The sequence below is a fragment of the Dermacentor silvarum genome, chromosome 5 (assembly GCF_013339745.2).
Source record: "Dermacentor silvarum isolate Dsil-2018 chromosome 5, BIME_Dsil_1.4, whole genome shotgun sequence".
NCBI classification, from domain to species: Eukaryota; Metazoa; Arthropoda; class Arachnida; order Ixodida; family Ixodidae; genus Dermacentor; species Dermacentor silvarum.
The window spans coordinates 41,036,964-41,061,254 of record NC_051158.1 but is presented as its reverse complement, the minus strand read 5'-3'; the positions used below and the strand labels follow the sequence as shown (position 1 = coordinate 41,061,254).

The 24,291-nt window shown below is 50.7% G+C and overlaps 1 protein-coding gene across 1 annotated transcript; it reads right to left on the bottom strand.

Annotated features, from left to right (window-relative positions):
* Positions 1 to 4,241: 4,241 nt before the first annotated feature.
* On the bottom strand, positions 4,242 to 20,672 carry LOC119452376 (cuticle protein 63-like). Its single transcript, XM_049667805.1, has 4 exons — positions 20,568 to 20,672; positions 18,594 to 19,230; positions 5,435 to 5,700; positions 4,242 to 4,362 (listed from the first exon to the last, which is right to left on the bottom strand). The coding sequence occupies exons 1-3, from the start codon at positions 20,571 to 20,573 to the stop codon at positions 5,447 to 5,449; spliced, it is 897 nt and encodes a 298-aa protein (XP_049523762.1). The 5' UTR covers positions 20,574 to 20,672; the 3' UTR covers positions 4,242 to 4,362; positions 5,435 to 5,446.
* Positions 20,673 to 24,291: the final 3,619 nt, after the last annotated feature.

Sequence of the window (24,291 nt, the reverse complement as noted above, 5' to 3'; positions counted from 1 at the left end):
CGGCTTATCGACGGTTCATGGGGCTTAGCGCCATCTGTGTGAGGAGGGAACACTTCCGGCGGAAGAAAAAATAATTTGACGTCATATCCGTTAAAAACAGAAGTGACGTCATTTTGTTCTCATAGGCGCGAAATTTGTTTTCGGAGGCCTGCCATTAGAGCTGTATATTCAAATGCCCCGCCATTCGACTTGATGGGCGTTCCGAGCTTTCAGCGCGGAAAGCGATGCAGGAAAAGGTCAGCCGTACGGGTGACGAAATCGCATCGCTGCACAGAACATACTTTCTTTGGAGGCCGACGAACGCTTTGGGCGTAGATTGCGTAGAGTGCTCGTCCTTTCGTCGGACGCCAAGCCCGGCGGCCAGCGCTGTCGCACGAAAACAACTAAAGTAAACAAGTATCTGACGGTCGCAACTCACTGCTTTTGACTGTACATGTTAAGAAACAATAAAACTACCCGCGTCACCTACTTCAGACAAACGTCGACATGCGAAACAACACAACATGTGAGGGGGCGTATTGTAACAGGTGAACTGTACGAGCGTGCCTTTCCACGCACTCCCAATAGCTGCATTGCATTGCAAGTGATAGCGGCGTCAACGCCCGCCGCTATCGATGGGCGCTCACACGGTGGGCGCTAAAAAATGTATTTATTGATAAGGATCAAGTAAAATAGAGTTGTATCTTCTCGCCATGCGTATATAAAATGGATTAGGAATTTTATTCTTGTCGAATGAATATAACTGCGTGTCGCTTTAATTAAAAAACGTCTTTTTCTTTCCCAGTGTTTATTCCCTCCAAACATAGTCGCGCTTCAATCGCTGCTCCCATAACCACCCTTGCTGATGTTGGTGACAATTGGTTCTGAACCGCTTTTCGCCCGAAGCTTCGCGACCTATGTGAATCGACCTTGGAACAACAGCGTGTGTGTCCGTAAGGATCGCCTTCGCGAACAGAAACGGTAGTGGGCGCGAAAGCATCGGTAACCAATTGCAGTACATCACAGTGACCACAAAGCAATGGTTACCATGATGGCAAAGTCAAGAGAAAATAAAAGGCGATAACAACAACGAAGTTATGTGTATCTGTCTTTATTCAATCAATATAGCAATTAACCACATATAACTCAATATAGTTATCAACAAGTACAGCTTCGCTGGTCTTCCATCTTCACATAGTGGAAAGGCTCCGATTTTTAGATAAAGAAACGTGCTGTATGCCTCTAGTGCATGTCTATATTGTCGCGAAGCACTTTTGGGAAGTAAGCGTTCGCGACTAGAACGACAGAGCAGCGAGAGGTAGCACAGCCGATCGAGCACCAAAATAAGGTTTATCTCTCTCGTCGTCGTTCTCTCTCTCATAGCCACATCCCCACTGCTCCTTATTTTACAGTACTGGACTGGCTTAACTGGCTGGCAGAAGAAAGAGTTGGCGTGCCACTTCTTCTCGTACAAATTTGTTGATTTGGTCGAAGATTGCTGAACTGCAAAGAGTAGCACTAACACCGTCACTCAGAGCTGAAAGCGTAGAAAGCCGCTGTTTGCGTATCTCTGGCAAAGCGTTATGAGGTCGTTGACACTCCGAGCATTCTTTACCAAAAGCATTTGAAGGGCGTCATCTTCTATGCCTTTCAATATGTTCTTGATCTTGTCATCTTTGGGCATAGCTGGGTTGATACGCAGGCAAATGTCAACTACATGTTTAATGTTGCAGGTAAAGTTTTCGCCCTTTTATTGGGCACGACAGCGAAGCTGTTATTCAGCCCGAAGTTTGCGCACAGCAGGGCGACCGAAGACTTCTTGAAGTTTCCTTCGGAATGCTGTCCAGGTGGAAAAGTCAGCCTCATGGAGAGAGAGAGAAAAACATTTATTGAGCTCAAATGACGGCGTCTTCTCAGACGACGGACAGGGTGGTTCCCTGGTTTCGGGACCCATATACGGCCAGCAGCTCCTGGCCCCTAGCCGCCAGCGCGAGCTGGATCGACAGGGCGGGGCTGGACCAGAAGGTCTCCCATCGCTCATGGGGGAGGGGGGGTAGTGGGGGAAGGAGGGGCGATGGGGGTATAGGGGATTTGAGTGAAGGGCACTCCATCAGGATGTGTGCTAGGGTGCCTGTGTTGTTTTTAGCAAAATGGACAAATGCCCTCTTCGATTTTTGGGTAGAATTTATTCATCAGATCAGGGTGGGTAAGTGAACCCGCCTGAATGCGCCTGATGATTGTTTGTTGTTCCCTGCTCAGGGTGCGGTGCGGCTCGGGGAAGGTGCGCCGATCCTCCCTATACTCGGAGGTAATCTCTCTGTACGTGAGCACTGGGTTGGTGGTGTCGGCGTCCTGCCCTGCCCGGAGGGTCATCGCTCGGGCATGGTAATCGGCTATGACGTTGCCGGCTACCGCTGTGTGGACAGGCACCCATACGACCTCTACGGCTCGCTGCGGTGCCCTTTTCTCCGTTAATATCGCGGCTGCCTCTAAGGAGATCACCCCTTTCCTGTAGCCGCCGTAAGCTCTTTTGGAGTCGGTAACCACTACCCTGGTGCTTGGTTGGACGAGCGCCAGGCCTATGGCCATTTCCTCTGCTGTCGCTGACTCTCTGGTGTGGACTGCAGCGCTGTTTATCAACCGTTCCCCGTCGGTTACCACCACCGCTGCTTTGCTGCTGCCCTTGACGAGGGACGCATCCACGTATAGGACTCCCTCCAACCGCTGCATTTTGGAATTAATCGCCTGAGCTCTGGCTTCTCTCCTGCCATCATTTTTCTCCGGCGTCATGTTTCGGGGTAAGGGCTTGGTGGTGATTGTCGTCATCCATTCAGTTGGGATGTACCTCTTGATTGTTGCTCTCTCCTTGCGCCACCCTATCTTATCCAGCACCGCGCGGCCATGATTTGTCTGGCTCAGGCGGAGACGCTGGTTAGACAGGTGGGCTTCTATGAGTTCGTCGACTGTATTGTGTGCCCCCATGGCTTGAAGGCGCTCTGTCGACGAATAGATGGGTAGGCCGAGGGCTTGCTTGGTGGCCTTTCTGATGATGGTATCGCGTGTATTTTTTTAGTCCTGTCTAGATTGAGATACGGGGCCGAATATGTTATCCTGGATGTTATGAATGCCTGCACTAGTCTGAGGGCGTCGTCTTCCTTGAGTCCTCTGTTTCTAGTTGAAACCCTTCTCAGCATGGCTAAGATCTTCTCCGCGCTGGTCTTCATCTTGGCGATGGCGGCGTGTGCTTTGCCATTGTCTTGCATTAGGAGTCCGAGAATTTCAGCCTCATGGTTTCGGAACCAAAGATGGGTGACCCCGGAAAGGTAGAATGGTACGTAACCAAGCTTGTCAGCTTCATTCCATTTGTTGCGGGTACTCACTCGGTCGTTGTGGGTACTCACTCGGTCGTTGTGGGTACTCACTCTGTCAGTGCCATTGAATATGGGAGGATCCCGTTGGCGTGGCGCACCAGGACAGACGACCGGAGGCGGTGCCTGGGGTGGATCGGTAGGACTAGTCCCCTCAGGCATGGAAAAATGATCGCCGTGCTAAGGACGAACTGGACTTGCATAAGGGTCCTCGAAGCACCTACAACGTCACCCATCAACCTTAGTATGGGATCTACTTCTTTAAGATGTAGTAGGAGCGATCAGTTGGCATCAGCCAACGAGGACTCTCTATTATGATTCACACAGAGCATCAGGGTTTGAAGCACTTACCATTTTCTTATGGGGGCATCACTGGTCAACCTGGGGACCTACTCATAATGGCATTACAATTGCAAATAACACCATGCCGAATACAATGGCGTTCCGTATGCTTCCGTGGGCTCCGGGAGGAAGCACAAGGAAGACGGGAGTGAACAAGGCTTTCTTGTTGAAGCCGAAACGTCTAACGCCTTCGAATAAACCATTTTGATCTGTGTTCTGTCATTTGCATTTCTATTATGACTATTTTTCCAGGACCACGAAAGATGTCGTCCAATTATTGGTGTCACTCAGAATTGCGTTCGTCTTTTCATCATAGTTGTATCAATTTCTTGCGAAGGTTATGGTGTCAGGCATGCCTAAAATGCCTACGAAATGTGATGCACGACTCTTGAAGACATGAATTGGTGTGCAGAATGTGACGAGACTCTGGTTGTATTTGCAAAAGAAGAAAGAAAAAGAGCTTGACAACCAGAACGTAGACGTGCACATTGACATGGGAACATTTATACATTTGAAAGGTGCGCGTTCGATACATGGCCGCTCTCCCGGACGGCTTGCGACGCCTCAAGACTTGGGAGATGTTCTAGCGTGACCGCGGACGCCGGTGCTGATGGAACTACCGAAGTATTCGAAACATCCGGGAGCCCGGTGATAGAGTGCCGCGGTGTTGTTTCTGCAAAAAAATACAAGAGACAAGGTGTTAGGTCAGGTAATTCGTACCATGGCATGAAACTGCAATCTTGTTCAAACAGTAGTTCAAGGTGTGCACCTCATCAAGGTTCGGCACTCATCTTCTGCTTTCTTTATCGTTTGGTTCTTTACATCTCATGGCGGATAAAAGTCCCAATCTACATATAGGTGGTTAGTAGAAAAAAAAATGCTAAGCCATGTGCGACTATGCGAAGTAAAAGACCGAAAGCCACCCTGTCAAGAAAAGCATTTACAACTCGCAGGGTCCTCGAACCTATGACCTAGCTGCTGTGAAATCCATATGTCATCCGACCGTTCTATTAAATGTAGAGCACTGACAAAACAATGAGGTCATTTCCTTCGCTCATCCATCTGTTGTACAAGAACTCGACTATTCTGCGCGTTTGTTCTTAGAAAGTTCCCGGATTTGCGTTTGCCAGAAGGAAGCTTTGGTCATTTAGATCCCTCCGACAGAATAATGATTTAGGCTTGCACCATCCGTCTATGTAGCACTGACAAGAAAATGCGCAGTTGTGAAATATTCGTGGAAGTGGAACAGTGGTTCGCGTGATGCCACAGATCAATTGCGTCCGTTGTGGGACATTGACAAGACTACGTGCAGGCGCCAGCGCGGCTTGACAAAGAGGAAGCGACGAATACGAAGTTGAAAGATGCCAAAAGGGGCAATTCCTCGCTGTTTAATTACTACCGGAACGCGTCCGTTTTCTTCTTCTTCTACCAGGGTGTGCTTATGTTGCAACAAACACGATTCGACTAGCCCCGAGCTACGCTAAGTGCGTCCTTGACGCTGCAACGGCTCCCGCAGTCACGATCGCTCGTAAGATACTCTCGGTTGGCTGCGCTCCACACAAACCGTTGCGTTAGCTAGCTTGGCAAAGATGAATGGAATCGTCTAGGCTAATTAGGTACGAACAAACGCGGAAGCAGTTCATAGTAATTTCGCATCAACGTCCGCCACGCAATCGGTTATCCGCGCAATCATGACACTCTGTAGGTTCCACGGTATGGCCCGGCTCAATTGTTTGTTCACCTACCATTCCAGTCGTTTACTTCTTCTTGTAGACGGCGTAGGCGTGTCCTCCGAGGCCGTAGTTGAATCCACCGAGCCCATAGCCGTAGCCGAGACCGTGGCCGTGGCCGTGGTATCCGAGACCGTAGCTGAGGCCGTGTCCGTAGCCGAGGCCACCATAGCCGAGACCACCATAGCCGAGACCACCGTAGCCGAGACCACCGTAGCCGAGGCCACCGTAGCCGAGGCCACCATAGCCGAGGCCACCATAGCCGTAGCCGAGGCCGTAGCCTCCAACGGCGAGAGCGGGAGCAGCGTGGACGGCGGCGACGGCCGGGGCAGCAACGACCGCGGGAGCGTGGTGGACGGCAACAGCGGGAGCAGCGACTGCCACGGGGGCGGCGTGCACTACGGGAGCGGCGTGGAATACAGGACGAGCGACGGCCACGGGAGCGGCGACGGCGACCGGCCGGGCGACAGCCACGGCAGGAGCGTGGTGGACGACGGCGGCCGGAGTGTGGTGGACGACGGTGGCAGGAGCGGCGGCGATGGCACCACCGAAGACGTGGCCGAGGCCGGTGTAGCCGTAACCTCCGTAACCGCCGTAACCGAGACCGTAGTGGCCGAGGCCGTGATATCCGGCGCCGTAGCCGTGGCCATAGTGTCCGAGACCGTAGCCGAGACCGTAGTGGCCGACTCCGTGGCCGACTCCGTGGCCGAGGGCGTAGTGGCCGAGACCGTAGCCGAGGCCGCCGCCGACGTATCCACCGAAGCAGGTGGCGACGAGGCCGAGGACGATGGCGAGCTTCTACAAGAGGTCATCGGTGAAAATGAAGGCATGTTGTCAGAAGTTTAAAATGTGGCACACTTTACAAGCCGCACCGAAATTGCCATTCAACATGACGGGCGAAGTCGTTCATTTACAAAATTTTGACACTTAATTGCCCCTGTCGCAAGCGCTGCGAATAAGGCGCGTAGATGTTCGTACAGCTTCCCTTGAATATATTATTTAGGGCGTCCGGCGTCCCATCCTAAGTATCACAATTTCCGACATCCAGAACTCGATTCAAAAGCTTTTTGGTTCACTAGTGACTGCAGTTAAGTGGTGATAGTTTTAAAGAGATTCGATTTTTTTTCCGATGAGAAAGTGTAGTAACGTTCTGCATTCTACTCAAGTTTTCCTACTGATTTCTGCTTCACAATTTTCCAAACGGTACCGGCGCGTCGTTTTGAAGATGTGGGTCCGAAATGTATCCTGTGGAAGGAAGATTACGAGCGAGTAATTCCGTTGGCTCTGCACACCTGGATATTCGACTTGGCCCTAAGTGCAGTCCACTAGATGCGCCAGCCCCACTTCTGGAAGTGTACTCGTTAAGGCATTCGCTAATTCTCATCTTCGATCAAGTTCTTTTCTCCTAATAGTACAGCCCAAGAAGCGAGCTCAGCGTTTTGGGTGTTCTTAGAACATTCATATTTTCGAATACTCGTCGTTTGTAGAGGATCATAGCGCTGCTTATTGCATCGTTGATGCATCGTCATCTCTCAACGATTCTGATAGAATGGAAGCCATGCCGTTCCGATCTGTTGGTGCAGAACGGCAGCCTGCGACCAAGTCGCCAAAGAAAACCTAAAAGGGAAAGCTGAGACTTAAAAATTATGGGGTTTTATGTGTCAAACCCACCATATGATTATGAGGCGCGCCGTAGTGGGGGACTCCGGATTAATTTGAACCTCCCGGGGTTCTTTAATTAACGTGCAGCTAAATCTAAGTACACGGGTGTTTTCTACATTTCGCCCCCATCGAAATGCGGCCGCCGTGGCCGGGATTCGATCCCGCGACCTTGTGCTCACAGCCTAACCACTAAGCAACCACAGCGGGTCGAAAGCTTAGACTGGGGTTGAGTGGCAATACCTTATTCTCTCCTATGGCTCTGGCAGCACTCTTACAATTTAATCCCATCTAAACCCTTCTGCTGCGAACGTTGTCTACCGTCTCAACTGATTACTGTGCCGGTCATGACACCTTTCTGAAGTAAGACTAACGCTAAAGTCTGTCGTATCAGTGGTAAGTTACCCTCCGATGCTTCCAAGCAATAGAAGGCAACCGCGATCTCGCAGCTATGGTTAAGTCGAATCTGGAGCTTTTGTGGCTCTGACAGCCTACCCTGAACACCAAATCCTTGCCGTAGCCTTTGTTCTCCCGGAACTTACTCCTCTGCCCATCTCAAGAATGTCCCGGGTGTTCCCGGTCGCGATACTGGTACCTCCCCGTAGCATCTTTGCAGAACACGATGACGAGCCGCACCGTTATAATCCAAGCGAGGACGGACGCTGGCCCTACGACAGGCCGCCGCTCTCGGGGAAGGTAGCACAACTTACCAGCATGATTGTTGTGGCTAGCGGTTGAGTCAAGAGACCAAATGTGTCTGTCTTCTCTGGTGGCTTCGTCGGGCGCTTATATACGCCCCGGTCCCCCGGGGGCCTTTCGCTGCCCCCTGCGCGCGTTGATCGGAGGGCCTCACCCTTCGATCCTCCTCGCGTCTTTGGCAGCGAGTGGGGCGAGGAGGACGCGGTGCACGCGAAGGGTGCCCATACCCACGCGTGCTCGCAGGCACCTTGCGTTTGGCCCGGACAAAAGGCGGAACCCCCGGTAACGCTTGACATTGTGCAAGGAGAACGTTTTCTCGAATTTTCCTATCTCGGTGTGCGGCGTGGATACTGCTAAGAGCCCGTAACGTCACTCTTCCCCACGGCGCGTGCTGCAAGCCCGCCGAGCTGATATACCTTTCGCCTTTGCATCACTGCCGCTCGCGCTCTTGAAAGTGGGTTATCGAAGCGGCGGATCCGCATCGGCGTCGTTTGTGCGTCCGCGCCTTGCGTTAGGAGGCGGGGTGGGCGGTGTTTTTTCATCGTGCTTCGTTTGCGTTTGTCACTAAAACCTTCCGGCGCAGCCGCCGCCTCTCCGTCGAAGACCAAAGGGATGCGGGTGTCGAGGGCAGTGAGAGAAGGATTTGCGGAGGAGGGGCTTGCTTATAGTTTGTACAGCAAGTCATCATCATCATCAGCCTATTTTATGTCCACTGCAGGACGAAGGCCTCTCCCTGCGATCTCCAATTACCCCTGTCTTGCGCTAGCGTATTCCAACTTGCGCCTGCAAATTTTCTAACTTCATCATCCCATCTGGTTTTCTGCCGACCTCGACTGCGCTTCCCTTCTCTTGGTATTCATTGTGTAACCCTAATGGTCCACCGGTTATCCATCCTACGCATTACATGACCTGCCCAGCTCCATTTCTTCCGCTTAATGTCAACTAGAATATCGGCTTTCCCCGTTTGTTCTCTGATCCACACCGCTCTCTTCCTGTCTCTTAACGTTAGTCCTAAGATTTTTCGTTCCATCGCTCTTTGTGCGGTCCGTAACTTGTTCTCGAGCGTCTTTGTTAACCTCCAAGTTTCTGCCCCATATGTTAGCACCGGTAGAATGCAATGATTGTACACTTTTCTTTTCAACGACAGCGGTAAGATCCCAGTCAGGATTTGGCAATGCCTGCCGTATGCACTCCAACCAAATTTTATTCTTCTGTAAATTTCTTTCTCGTGATCAGGGTCCCCTGTGAGTAATTGACCTAGATAAACGTACTCCTTTACAGACTCTAGAGGCTGACTGACTGATCCTGAATTCTTGTTCCCTTGCCAGGCTCTTGAACATTATCTTTGTCTTCTGCATATTCATCTTCAACCCAATTCTTACACTTTCTCGATTAAGGTCCTCAATCATTTCCTGTAATTCGTCTCCATTGTTGCTGAATAGGACAATGTCATGTGCAAACCGAAGGTTGCTGAGATATTCACCGTTGTTCCTCAATCCTAAGCTTTCCCAGTCTAACAGCTTGAATACTTCTTCTAAGCATGCAGTGAATAGCATTGGAGAGATTGTGTCTCCTTGCCTGACCCCTTTCTTGATAGGTATCTTTCTACTTTTCTTGTGGAGAACCAAGGTAGCTGTGGAATCCTTGTAGATGTTTGCTAAGATATTCACGTATGCTCCTGTACTCCTTGATTACGCAATGCCTCTATGACTGCTGGTATCTCTACTGAATCAAATGCCTTTTCATAATCTATGAAAGCCATGTAGAGAGGTGGATTGTACTCCGCAGATTTCTCGATTACCTGATTGATGACATGGATATGATCCATCGTAGAATATCCCTTCCTGAAGCCAGCCTGTTCTCTTGGTCGGCTGAAGTCAAGTGTTGCCCTGATTCTATTGGAAATTATCTTGGTGAATATTTTATACAACACTGAAAGCCAGCTAATGGGTCTATAATTCTTCAATTCTTTAACGTCTCCCTTCTTATGGATTAGTATAATGTTGACGTTCGAATCCCGGCCACGAGGTTGCGGGATCGAATCCCGGCCACGGCGGCCGCATTTCGATGGGGGCGAAATGCGAAAACACCCGTGTACTTAGATTTAGGTGCACGTTAAAGAACCCCAGGTGGTCCAAATTTCCGGAGTCCCCCACTACGGAGTGCCTCATAATCAGAACTGGTTTTGGCACGTAAAACCCCATAATTTAATTTAATTTAATGTTGACGTTCTTCCAGCTCTCTGGTACACTTGAAGTTGTGAGGCATTGCGTAAAAAGGGCCGCTAGCTTTTGAAGCATGATATCTCCTCCGTCTTTGATTAAATCTACTGTTATTCCATCTTCTCCAGCAGCTTTTCCCCTGGACATGTCTTTCACGGCCCTCCTAACTTCATCGCTAGTTATAGAAGGAGCCTCTGTATCCTTTTCATCACTACTTCAAATGAAAGTATCTTGGCTGCCCTGGGCGCGGTACAGGTCAGTATAGAATTTTTTCCGCTGCTTTTACGATGTCATCGAAATTACTGATGATATTACCATGCTTATCTTTCAGTGCATACATCTTGCCTTCTCCTATACCAAGCTTCCTTCTTACTGATTTAATGCTGCGTCCATATTTTACGGCTTCCTCAATCTTCCGCACATTATTATTTCGAATATCCCTTACTTTCTTCTTGTTGATCAGTTTTGACAGTTTAGCGAATTCCATCTGATCCCTTGAGTTGGACATTTTCATGTTTTGTCGTTCCTTTATTAGGTCCTTTGTTTCTTGGGAGAGCTTAGCTACTGGTTGCCTTGGTGCCTTACCTGCCACTTGAACTGCTGCTTCTGAGATCAGCCTTGTTACGGTTTCATTCATTACATCTATGTTGTCTTTATCTATCTGTTCTAAAGCTGCATATTTGTTTGCCAGCACCAGCCTGAATTGGTCTGCTTTTACCCTTACTGCCTTTAGGTTGGCCTGTTTCCTCTTGACTAATTTATTGTTTCTCTCTTCAAATTGAGAGAAATCCTAGACCTCACTAATTTATGGTCACTGCACTTTACCTTACCTAACACTTCTACATCCTGCACTATGCTTGGATCGGCAGAGAGTATGAAATCTATTTCATTCCTTGTTTCTCCATTAGGGCTTTTCCAGGTCCACTTCCTGTTGCTACTCTTCCTGACGAAGGTATTCATTATTCGGAGCCTATTCCTTTCCGCGAATTCTACTAACATCTCTCCTCTTGCATTCCTAGAATCGATGCTGTAGTTGCCAATTGCTTGCTCACCAGCCTGCTTTTTCCCCACTTTTGCATTGAAGTCGGCCATGTCTACAGTATACTGAGTTTGCACCTTTCTCATTGCTAATTCAACATCTTCATAAAACTGTTCTATTTCTTCATCATAGTGACTGGAGGTTGGGGCGTAGGCTTGTACTACCTTCATTTTGTACCTCCTATTCAGCTTTATTGCGACGACTGCTACCCTCTCATTAATGCTGTAGAATTCATCAATGTGTCCCGCTATGTTGTTATGGACTAGAAGTCCTACCCAGGATTCTCTCTTATCTGGAAGAACTCTGTAGCAGAGGACGTGGCCGTTAGTCAGCACTGTGTAAGCCTCACCAGTTCTTCTAACCGCCGTGTTCTTCCAACCACAGACAGCCTTGTAGACAAGCATCCGCCGCGGCTGTGGGAGGCAAGTGCTGCCGCCGGGTACCTACCTGTAAAATAAGTGCAAGCGCGCACCCGGCGCACCCGGCCCGGTGCTCGGCCATTATGGGACCTCAACGCTTGGAAAGGGGTGTTTGACCTCAACCCGAAGGCGCCCCCACCTCAATAGGTGCTTGGGACGCCACATGGGAAATGACCGCCATGGGAGCGGCCCAGACATCACTTTTTTTCCGTGCTCACGTTGGTTTCGACGGGAATTCAGGGCGCAGGCTCCTTTCCCAAGCGTATCACCCCTGAAGGAAGCCGAACGCCAGGCCGAGGCACGCTTGTACCCATTTGAACCAGTGGGTGCTCACAACCTCCCGCAGCCGAGGCGGGCGCTCTACCACTAGGCCACAGCTCCGAGAGGTTGTGAGTTCGATTCCCACCGCCGGAGGTTGTGGGTTCCATTCCGGACAGGCCGCCAATGGAAACTGAACCTGGCAACGTTCAACACGCGCACCCTATCGAGTGAGGCTAGCTTAGCAGGACTATTTGAAGGATTATAGGCATTGCCTGGGATATTATTGGCCTTAGGGAGGTACAGCAAGTAAATCACACTAAATCACAGTAAAACACAGTAAATCAATGGCTTTGAAAAGAAAGTTTGGTCAAATTCATGCCTACGAGGCTGCGAGACAAACACGCTTCACCGACGGCTTCATGGTTCTGGTTGATTATTGTTTGCCTAGTGTGTGTGTCATTGAACACGTGACGGCGCAGTGAATAGGAAGGAGGTGGCGCCACGTCGTGAGAGTATAAAATGAGTGTATTAAGTAAAAAGTCGCAGTTTCGCCCGAAAGGCTAAGCATCGATTGCGATAGCAAACTAGTGGATATCTTCTATACGAAGTAGTAATGATAGTAGTTTTATCGACCGTGTAAACTTGTAATCATAGGCATACTAAGTTAACAAGCACGGTGTCACCTGCGCACAAGCAACGTGAACGCATCTCCCTCGATGACGGTGGTAACTCCTGTCAAAACGCTGTAGGAAGCAAGCGCGGCAGCGCTTACTCAGCCGCGAAAACACAGAGCAGGAAAGAAGGACTCTGCCCTCGCTGCAGATGACTTTCAAGATACAGCCGCCCGCGCTGAGGCGCGCACCCGCGCTACGCCGGGAGGCCGCGGGAACGCCCGGCCCCCCGGGGCCTTGCGGCCCAGCGGGCGCGCGCGGTCGCTCGGTCGGCGCTGAGTAAAAGGCGCCCATCTCCCTCCCCATCCTCCCTCCGGAGCGTTGCACGCGATTGCAAGACGGTGCGCTTCCTTCGCGCTTCGCTCTCTGGCATTCGCGAGGTAAGAGCCGCGATTGTTGGCTCCCCCTCGCACGCTTTCACTCGCACATACAGAATACCGCGCGCGGCGACGATTTTCTCGCCCTCGGACTTTATACGGAACCTCACGGCGACGCCGACAGCAGAAATGCGCCTGGACTGTCCATATAATTGTTGTCGCAATAAAAAACATAATTACCACTTGAACGGCCGGTGAACGGTCTTTCGAGTTATGAGCTCCTTGCGGGTAAGTGAGAGCATTGAGACGCTGAGCGCCCTTTGATTTGGCCTTACCGAGGTGCAGTTAGAACGCAGGCGAGAGATTTCGCGGACAAGGAACGCGCGGAAAAAAAATTGACGAAGGACTTTAATGTTTCAAGATTGTGACACATAAGCGGTCTTAAGTGTCTCTACCGAATTTTTTTGTAAGCGCACCCAAAGCACCGTGCCCGAGCGGATTTGCATTGTGCCCCAAAGGAATACGTGTCGTGTCTGACGGAAGGACAGCGCAGCGGTGGAGCGAAAACAATACGGCTTTATTTAGCCATCAACTTAACAGCGACGGGCGAACTGCCCGGTTCAATGTTACAGGAATGAAAAGGCACGCCAGCTTGAATGCCGGCGCTTTTAAGCACAACCAAAGAGCGATAACGCTGCGCCGCCACCACAGCGCATGCCTAGCTGTGACGCCTTATCGCCTAGGCGCGCGACATATCATCTCCCCCGCATTTGTTTATTGTCCCGTAGTAGGATTAGGTGCCGTATAGCGGTCGGGAGGTCTGCGCTGGCGTTGTGGGTAGCGGCGACCCTGCTCGGCGGCTTCCATGAGTGTCGATGGCTGTTCCACAGGCTCGGTGGTGCTGCTAGTGCCTGTGCCAGCAGTGACGTGGTCTTCATCTTGGAAGTCGGTGGCAGGGATCACCGTGTCGTCAGAGTCAGGAGCGCGTACGATGTGGTTGCGATGACGCACCCACTCACACACACCCCGGGGGGTCACAACACTAACACGATATGACACTGGACCGGTGCGGGCGAGAACGGTAGCACTGAACCACCTTGGTCCGCGGCGAAAATTGCGGACCCGCACGAAGTCTCCTTCGCTGCATGAACGTAGTTGCACGGTGCCTGCGGCGGACTGGTGTCCTGAAACTTTGCGGGCGACCCGCTCCTCAACGGAGGGCCTGACGAGGTCTAGCCTAGTCCTGAGGCGCCTCCTCATCAGCAAAAGAGAGGGTGCCTCTGCAGTAGTCGCTTGCGAAGTGTTGCGGTACGACAGGAGGAAGTCTGCGAGCTCCGACGGTGATGTGGGTCGGCTGGACTTCCGAAGTGCACCATTTAGCGTCTGGACGAAACGTTCTGCCAGACCGTTGCTGCTGGGATGATGGGGAGCTGTTCTCACGCGTCTGGTTCCTACTCGCTGCGGGTACTCCTGGAAAACTGCAGAAGTGAACTGAGTGCCGTTGTCGGACACTTAAGTCTCGGGGAATCCGAATCTGCAAAACAGTTCATGTAGGCATGAAATGATTGCTTCAGTGGTGGTCGTCCGCATTAGAAACACTTCTGGCCATTTTGAATGTGCATCAACCACCACGAGGTACGACTTGTGGTCGCCTTCGCCATACTGTCCCAACCAGCTGCTTCTCGGCTGTCCGTGCGTAATCCGTCAGCAGGTGAATTCCGTTGCTGTCAGGCAGGAGCTTGTTCCTTGCTGGCAGCATCCCACCCTCGTCGCCAGTCAATGTCGTGTATGACGGAAGGACAGCGCAACGGTGGAGCGAAAACAATACGGCTTTATTTAGCCATCAACTTAACAGCGACGGGCGAACTGCCCGGTTCAATGTTACAGGAATGAAAAGGCACGCCATCTTGAATGCTGGCGCTTTTAAGCACAACCAAAGAGTGATAACGCTGCGCCGCCACCACAGCGCATGCCTAGCTGTGACGCCTTATCGCCTAGGCGCGTGACATATCAATAAGGTCGCGCGGTTCGAACTCGAACCCGTGACCTCGTTTTCTCTGAAGCACGACGCCATAACTACGTGGCGACTGCGGCGGGTCTCCCGTGTTCTAAAGGCTCTTACGCGACGCGTGCTACCTCATTCCACAATGCGCTCGCGTGCGTCGTACACGGCCGTCGTGGACGCTATGCTAAAAACTATATTACCAGAAGAACTCTGCCGTTCTTTCACCTTGCGTTGCCACCGCCTTCATCGCTCAGTACGACCTTTCCGGAGTTGCTTGTGGAAGGAGGAGAAATGGGCGAGAAGAAAAAAAAAGGATATCGGTGACTCGATGCCTCGGGCGGATGGGGCTAAAAGGTCGGCGCTGGGAAGGTCGTGGCTCGGACACACTGAGACGGTATTCAGTAAGCTTCTTTGCGAGAAGTTTGAAACTAGGTGGACTGATGTGCCCGTTGGATGGTATGACGTAAGCATACTGTAACTCCACGGGTCGGTTCCACAATGCAGAGCTGCTTCACAGCAATCAATTCACAACTAGAGCCACCAAATATTATAATCAACGAACGTGCATAGGTTATCCATTCATGACATTCGAAATACGCATAATGCAGGAAACAGCAGCCACAGCATTTCTCATCTCTCGAGGCGCATTCCTCGTCGACTTGCGTGGACCTCCAGGACCGGCTACATCATAATATACCATGAGGATACTCAATAGTGTCTGCCTGTAAACCATAGTCACTTCTGACTAATCAAGATGAAGGTGATGGTGATGCTTTACCCCTGAAAGATGGTTCACTTGTCGAGGCAAGTAATGGAATCAGAGGGATTTATAAATGTTGTCGCAGTTTCACCTGAAAGGCGAAGCATCAATTGCGATAGCTAATTTGTAGAGAGCTATACGGAGTAATGATATTAGCTTTATCAGCTGTATAAACTTGGACATGCAGCAGCACCGCCAACATGGAGAACTGTTGTCGACGCCGTCGGCGTTTTGTCCGCGTTCGCTCAAAATGCGTGCGGCGTTGGTTACTGTTGCCGGAGCCTCTGATATAAATAGGCACTTGGTGCCGCAGCTAAACGTCGCCTCCCTTCCCTCCCCCTCCCCCACGGCCTCTCGCGCGTCGGAAGAAGGCGCGTTTGCTCTACATATATGGTGATTGTAAAGGAGGAAAGAGACGCCTACTTCTGCAGCCCTTAAGGGAGCACGGCGCAGAACGCGCTTTTGTTCTCTGCCATGCGTTCATTCCCCGTAAAAGCGCGCGCCCCTCGCGCTCTTTCACTCTCACATACAGCGTTCGGCGCGCGGCGCCGATTTCATCCCCATTGACGTCATACGGAACCTCACGGCGACGGCTACGGCGACGGCTACGGCGACGCCGACGGCATAAGTCTGCTTTTGAGTGTCCATATAATTGCTATCGCAATAATATGGAGAAATATTTGCCGTGGAGAAATGCATTACCTTATCTTTCTGTCTAAAGTTCTAGAAGCACATCCAGCTCATCACACCCTTGGCTGATTGCCCTGGTGCACCGGTTAGCTTGTGCACACGGCACTTACGGAAGCGTTAGTTAATATGCTAACACGACGTTGCAACGTTGTGCACAAAAAGTCCTCCAAATATCAGCCTTTCAGGTTATGTCACAAATACCACGAACACTTCTCAAGTCTAATGGTGTACTGCCTGTCCATTCAGGGTCACAGTAATCCTTACTTATGACTGAATTCGCCTTTGTCAAAGTATCGTCTTTCTGTACAAATTTTCAGCGTACTACGCCCTCCCATGGTATTTGTTGTATTGGTTGAGAAAATTGCGCAAGAATTGCGCAATTTTCTCTGATTCTCTGATCAGTTTTCTCCAAAACCTGATCGCCGTGCTGAGAACGAACTGGAGTTGCATAAGGGTTCTCGAAGCTCCTACAACGTCAACCATCAACCTTAGTATTCACTCTACTTCTTTAGGAGGTAGTAGGAGCGATCTGTTCTCATCAGCCAACGGGGACTCGCCAGTATGATTGTCACGGAGCATCAGGGTATCACGCGCTTTCCGGAAGCGCAGTTTTCTTATGGAGGCATCACTGGTCAACCTGTCGACGTACTTAGAATTGCAAATAACACAATGCCGAATAAAATGGCGTTCCGTATGCTTCCGTGTGGTTCGCGCGGAAGCACAAGCAAGACGGGAGTGAACAAGGCTTTCTTGTTGAAGCCGAAACATCTAACCCCTTCGACAAAACCATTTTGATCGGCGTTCTGTTATTCGCATTTCTATTATGAACCTACTTCCGGACCACACGAGATGTCGTCCGATTATTGGTGTCACTCAGAGTTGTGTTCGTCTTTTCTTCATAGTTGTAGCAGTTTCTTCCGAGGATTGTGGTGTCTGGCATGCCTAACATGCCTACTAAATGTGATGCACCACACATGAAGACATTGATTGGTGTGCAGAATCTGACGAGACTCTGGTTGTATTTGCAAAAGAAGAAAGAAAAATAACATGACAACCAGAACGTAGACGTGCACATTGACATGGGAACATTTATACATTTGAAAGGCGCGCGTTCAAGACATGGCCGCTCTCCCGGACGGCTTGCGACGCCTCAAGACTTGGGAGATATTCTGGCGTGACCGCGGACGCCGGTGCTGATGGAACTACGGAAGTCATCGAAACATCCGGGAGCCCGGTTGTAGAGTACCGCGGTGTTGGTTCTGCAAAAAAATAATACAAGAGGAAAGGTGTTAGTTCGCAAAACTAGTATCATGGTATGAAACTGCAATCTTGTTCAAAAAGTTCAAAATGTGCCGTCTATGCAGCACACATCTTTTGTTTTCTTGATCGCTTGCTTCTTTACGTCTTATGGCGGATCAAAGTTCCAATCTACATACAGGTGGTTAGCAAAAAAAAACTACAAGTCATGTATGAAGCTGGAAAGTAAAAGACCGAAAGCTACCCTGTCAAGAAAGAGCATTGCAACTCGCAGTGTCGTCCGACCTATGACCTAGCTGCCGTGAAATCCGTATGTCACCCATCCGTTCTCTTAAACGTAGAGCACTAACAGAACAATGAAGTTATTTCCTTAGCGCATGCATGTGCTGTACAAGAACTCGACTATTCTGCGTGTTTGTTCCTGGAGAGTTCCCAGATTTGCGTTTGCCAGAGGAAATATTCAGGGATTGTGATCTCTCCGACGGAACAACGATTTAGGCTTGCACCATCCATCCATGTAACACTGACAAGAAAATATGCAGGTGTGAAATATTCGTGGAACTTCAACGGTGCTTCACGTGTGCCGCAGATGAATTGCGTCCGTTCTGGGACATTGGCAAGACTACGTGCAGGCGCCGGCGCTGCTTAACAAAGAGGGAGCGACGAATACGAAGTAGAAAGCTGCCAAAAGGGGTGATTCCTCGGGGTTCAGAAACTACTGGAACGCGTTCGCCGCTTTCTTCTTCTTCTTCTTCTTCTTCTTCTACCAGGGTGTGCTTATGTTGCAAGAAACACGATTCGGCTAGCCACGGGCTACGTTAAGTGCGTCCCTGACGCTGCAATGGCTCACGCAGTCGCGATCTCTTGTAAGATACTCTCGGTCGGCTGCGCTCCACACGAACCATTGCGTTAGCTAGCTGGGCAAAGATGAATGAAATCGTGTAAGCTAATTGGGTACAAACAAATGCGGAAGCAGCCTATAGTAATTACGCATCAAAGTCCGGCACGCAATCGGTTATCCGCGCAATCATGACACTCTGTAGGTTCCACGGTATGGGCCGGCTGAATTGTTTGTTCACCTACCATTCCAGTAGTTTACTTCTTCTTGTAGACAGCGTAGGCGTGGCCTCCGAGGCCGTAGTTGAATCCACCAAGGCCATAGCCGTAGCCGAGACCGTGGCCGTGGTATCCCAGACCGTAGCTGAGGCCGTGTCCGTAGCCGAGACCACCGTAGCCGTAGCCGAGTCCGTAGCCTCCAACGGCGAAAGCGGGAGCAGCGGCGACGGCGGCGACGGCCGGGGCAGCAACGACCGCGGGAGCGTGGTGGACGGCAACAGCGGGAGCGGCGACGGCCACGGGAGCGGCGTGAACGACGGTGCGGGCGACGGCGACTGGAGCGGCGACTGCGTGAACGACGGGGCGGGCGACTGCCACAGGAGCGGCGTGCACTACGGGAGCGGCGTGAACCACGGGAGCGGCGTGGAATACAGGACGAGCGTAGGCGACCGGCCGGGCGACGGCGACGGCAGGAGCGTGGTGGACGACGGCGGCCGGAGCGGCGGCGATGGCACCACCGAAGACGTGGCCGAGGCCGGTGTAGCCGTAACCGCCGTAACCGCCGTAACCGAGACCATAGTGACCGAGACCGTGGTAACCGGCACCATAGCCGAGGCCATAGTGTCCGAGGCCGTAGCCGAGACCGTAGTGGCCGAGGCCGTAGCCGTGGCCGTAGTGGCCGAGGCCGTAGCCGAGGCCGCCGCCGACGTATCCACCGAAGCAGGTGGCGACGAGGCCGAGGAAGATTGCGAGCTTCTGCAAGAGGTCATCGGGGAAAGTGAAGACATGTTGTCATAAGTATAAAATGTGACAGACTTTACAAGCCATACCGACATTGCCATTCAACATGACGGGTGAAGTCGCTCAATTACAAAATCCTCACACTTAATTGCCCCTTCGCAAGCGCTGCGAATAAAGCGCGCAGATGTTTTTACCGCTTCCCTTGAATATTTTCGTTAGGGCGCCCGGCGTCACATCCTAAGTATCACAGTTGTTGACAGCCAGAACTCGATGCGAAAGTTTGGTTCCCTAGTGACTGCAGTTATGGGGCGGCAATCATAAAGTGATTCGATCCTTTTTGCCCTTGCAAAACTATAGTAACGTTTTGAATGCTACCGAAGATCACCTACTGATTTCTGTTTCACAATTTTTCAAAAGCTACCTGCGCGTCTTTTTGAAGATATCGGCCCAAAATATACCCTTTGGAAGGAAGATTACGAGCGAGTAATTCCGATCACTCTGTATATCTGGATATTCGACGTGGCCCTAGGAGTAGTCCACTAGGTGCGCCAGCCCCACTTATGAAATTGTACTCGTAACCTATCGAATTGTACTAGGCATTAGCATATGCTTAACTTCGACCAAGTTCTTTTCTCCGAATAGTACAGCGCAAGAGCGAGCTAAGCGCTTCGGATGGTCGTCGGACAGTCATATTTTCGAATACCCGTCGTTTGTAGAGGATCATCGCGCTGCGTTTTACATCGATGATGCACCGTCATCGCTCAACGATCCGGACAGAATGGAAGCCACACCGTTCTAATCCGTGGGTGCAGCACGGCAGCCTCCGACCAAGTCGCCAAAGAAAACTTAGAAGGTAAAGCTGAGACTGTGGTTGAGTGGAAATACCTTATTCTCTCCTATGGCTCCTGGTCGCCCTCTTACAATTTAATCCCATCTAAACCCTTCTGCTGAGAATGTTGTCTACTATCTCAACTCATTACCGCGCCGGTCATTACACCTTTCCGAAGTAAAGCTACCGCTAAAGTCAGTCGGATCAGTGGTAAGTTATCCTCCGAGGCTTCCAAGCAATAGGTGGCCACCACGATCTCGCAGCTACGGTTGAGTCGAATCTGGAGCTTTGGTGGCTCTGACAGCCTACTCTGAACACCAAATCCTTGCCGGAGCCTTTGTTCACCCGGAACTTTCTCCTCTGCCCATCTCGAGAAGGTCCCGGGTCTTCCCGGTTGCGATACCGGTACATCCCCGTAGCATCGTCGCAGAACAGGATGACGAGCCGCGCCGTTATAATCCAAGCGGGGACGGACGCTGGCCTCCGACAGACCGTGGCTGTCAGGGAAGGTGGCACAACTTACCAGCATGATTGTTGTGGCTACGGTTGAGTCTGTCTTCTCCGGTGGCTTGGCCGGGCGCTTATATACGCCCCGGTCCCCCGGGGGGCCTTTCGCTGCCCCCTGCGCGCTTTCATCGGAGGGCCTCACCCTTCGATCCTCCTCGCGTCTTTGGCAGCGAGTGGGGCGAGGAGGACGCGGTGCGCGCGAAGGGTGACCATACCCACGCGTGCTCGCCGGCACCTTGAGTTTGGCCCGGACAAAAGGCGGAACCCCCGGTAACGCTTGACATTGTGCAAGGAGAACGTTTTCTCGGCTTTTCCTATCTCGGTGTGCGGCGTGGATACTGCTAGGGGCCCGAAACGTCACTCTTCCCCACGGCGCGCGCTGAAAGCACGCCGAACGGGTAGTTTGATATACCTTTCGCATTTGCGTCGGTGCCGGCCGCGCTCTTGAAAGTGGGTTATCGAAGTGGCGGATCGGCATCGGCGTTGTTTGTGCGTCCGCGCCTTGCGTTAGGAGGCGGGGTGGGCGGTGTTTTTTCATCGTCGCTCGTTTGCGTTTGTTACTAAAACCTTCTGGCGCAGCCGCTGCCTATCCGTCGAAGACGAAAGGGATGCGGGTGTCGAGGGCAGTGAGGGAATGATTCACGGTGGAGGAGTTTGCTTATAGTTTGAGTGATTTGGTTCAGCGTATCACTGTGTTTGCTCTCTCGCTCAGCCGTCCGTGTCGCGTCAGGAACCAAACCGACTCGATAGCCCGCTTCTTCGTCCGGGTGGTACCGGTGGGAAAGATTTTTCCACGCGCACCGAATTTCGCTCGCTTCGCGATTGCCATCGAGACGAGAGCGTGCCCGGCATAGCACACGAAATCACTCTTCGTCGCAATAGCAGACACGAAATGCTGCTTAGCTTGCACCCTCGACTGGTTTTCTCTTTCTATCTGAACAGATTCCTAGTTTGCGGTTGCCGCTCGCCCTGTACATTACGGGCCAAATCGTCAAACATCTTGCAGCCCGTGTTCATTACCTTCTCGCCCTTCTTCGTTCAAAACGCACTACCTCATATCGTTCCTTCGCGAAGGGGTTGCAATCACGTTGAGCGATATTAATTCGGGGGCGTTGCGGTGCGCCGGCTGGAGGTCTCGTCTGTATCGGTGCCATGGGAAGCTGACTTGGGGGAACATATCTAGAAAGTGGACGTGGAATAGTGAATGCGCAGGATGTTTTTGGCTTCATGAGGTCGTAGCGACGCGAACTAAAACATATACACGCGCTGCGGTGACCTCGTGATGCAAGACCAACTGGCCCAATTTTTGCCTTAGTAAGTATTCGGCTTATTGGATAGAGCAGATAACGTGAGTGCCAAAAATATGGTATCATCAATAATATATTGGGGTGTGTGTGTGTGTCCGAGTATGTATGTGTGTTCGAAAGCCAAGCAGAATTTGTAAAGTCATCTAGAAAGTGCTACGCAATCACAGCTACCTATGTCACTCCATTGTGCTTGCTTGTGTTAATATCTGCGACTGGATCGAAAACTTGGGAAATGATCCCCACGTGGGGCCGATAAGTGACTCCAATGCTATCCTGAAACATGGTGCTAATTTCTCATGCTATAGTGTTGATATAGCCTGTTGTTTTTACTCTTTCGTTCACAGAAGTACTTGCGAACAAATTGAAGAAGCCTCCTCTCAAGCTAAAAGTGGTTTTCTTGCTACCGCAGAAGCATAGTTTACTAATACAGCTCAGCTATTCTTCTTTACTGTGCACTTGAGGAACATTTTTCAATTTTTTTGGTAGTTAGTGGCACTTCCGATTGGATGTCACTTTTCCGTTTGGTGAATCTTTCTCCGCCTTGCGAACTTGCAGGAAATTATTTCAATAGGATTCCCCCAACTTTGCAAACGTGCGCACGTGTCGGAATCTGACTCTTCTCCAGCGAGAAGTGGACGCCGCCGTTCGCTACACACCTGCGGGCATTCGCCGATCGTCCAGCGGTCCGACTGCCATGCGTCGGTGAGGACAGCTGCAGGTTCTAAGCGAAGGACGCTTTCGGGCTACTTTGCCAGACACGCCAACCTTGATCATATTCTTTTCGTGTTTCCGATTACATTCGTTTGTTTGCTTTCGCTCGTGCTTATTTATTCCATCGTTTTCTCGCACGGCCTCTACGCTGTTTCTCTCTCTCTCTCTCTTCTTCAGACGACTTCGTTTTTCTTCCATGTCTGCCGGCTCAGGAAGTGATGACGCGCTTTGTTGATTTTCTCCGCGATATAACAAAACGGAATTCGAAATGAGGTAGGTGCATGCACGCGTAGCGGAAAAGCCCTGGTAACAGATCAAGTATTCCTGATTATAAAGGTGAGAAAAATGACGATTACACTCGCGGCTAGAAGTCATACGATTCTCTCTTCCCGCGCAAAACATGCCTATGCCGTATCACTCAGTGAATAATGCTCAGGAGGGTCCCGAAGGGCTCCGGGTAAAATGCGCCATCTGTGCTAGTTTCAACGAACGGTATATCGGCGATGTGATGGCTTGCTCGTCTATCTTTCTTGGTTTCCACCGTTGTCCTAGCTCTTTCTGCGCTGGTCTTATGCCGTTGCTCGTGACGGGGTACATTATTGTCCTTGCATATGCTTCTGTGTCAATACAACACGCCCCCCCCCCCCCCTTATGAGAACATTCATTGAGTAATCTAGTCAGGTAAGCTTACCTTTAATATGATCCGCTTATGTATCTAAGAGAGGCTGAATAGGTCGTAAAGCCAAAAAAAATATTCATATCCGTCTCTCGTCTGTTTTATATTTCTTAATCTTTCTGACAGTGGGCTCTACGCCATCGTTCTCACTTATTCTTCTTATCCTTCCCATTAACTTGTGGAATCTACCCACTACAAAGATACGGCCAAGATACCATTCTTTAATATTGATTGATTCCGTTTATTAAATACAAGGCTGACACTGTGGCAGCAGTTGGAAAGGGGAACAAGGTAAAATAAAATAGGCATAAACACGGAGACGTACACACTTCACGCCCGTCGGTTCACTCCAGCCCAACGACCGAACTTTCATAAGGAGAGGAGCGTAAAGGAAATGACAAATAATGAAAATTTCAGAAATAATTTGTCCATGACTAGTTGGTTCGTTAAAATTGGCTCAGTACTAGTTGGTTGATGAAATTTTGTTTAGTGTTTCACGAGATATATCTTTAGTTCTAAACATAGTAAAAAGAAAACTGTCGTTCATTTTTCACCGCTAGGAACAATTGTTTCTGCTAAATATTGCCAAATCAAGTCTCGAAGAAATACTCCACCAGACTACACTAACTTTGTGTCCCTCTGTAGTGCCCCTTTTAGGAGAAGACTTCTGTAAGCTGGTCATCGACCCCTAGCTGCGTCTATTTTCATGACCAAGATCTGCTGCTGCCACCCTCAGCCTGCTGTCCGAAGATCGGTGCGAGATGCTGCCGTGCCATAAGCTGCACTGAAGCTACTTGTAGCGAAATCAGCGTGCGAATGAAGAATTCTCATTAATGCGAATAGCATTATTTGCCTTCTTCCACCGTTTCGAACCCATCTGTCGAGCCTCTTACGCCGACCCAATGGCCCAGATTGGTACGTGCCCGCTAGGTATGCGCTCCTGGTCGGGATGCCGTCGTGGTCGTTCCGTGGTCGTCAATCCAGGCTGGCAATATTACTCTCCTCATCCCGTCGCCATCATGCCATCTACCGCGACCCACTCTCCA

What these genes read in the sequence shown, in the direction of transcription:
- LOC119452376 (XM_049667805.1), bottom strand. An exon ending in TCTGGGATACCACGGCCACG is followed by an intron (nt 5,701 to 18,593) that starts GTCTCGGCTACG and finishes TCGCCGTTGGAG; the next exon opens with GCTACGGCCTCGGCTACGGC.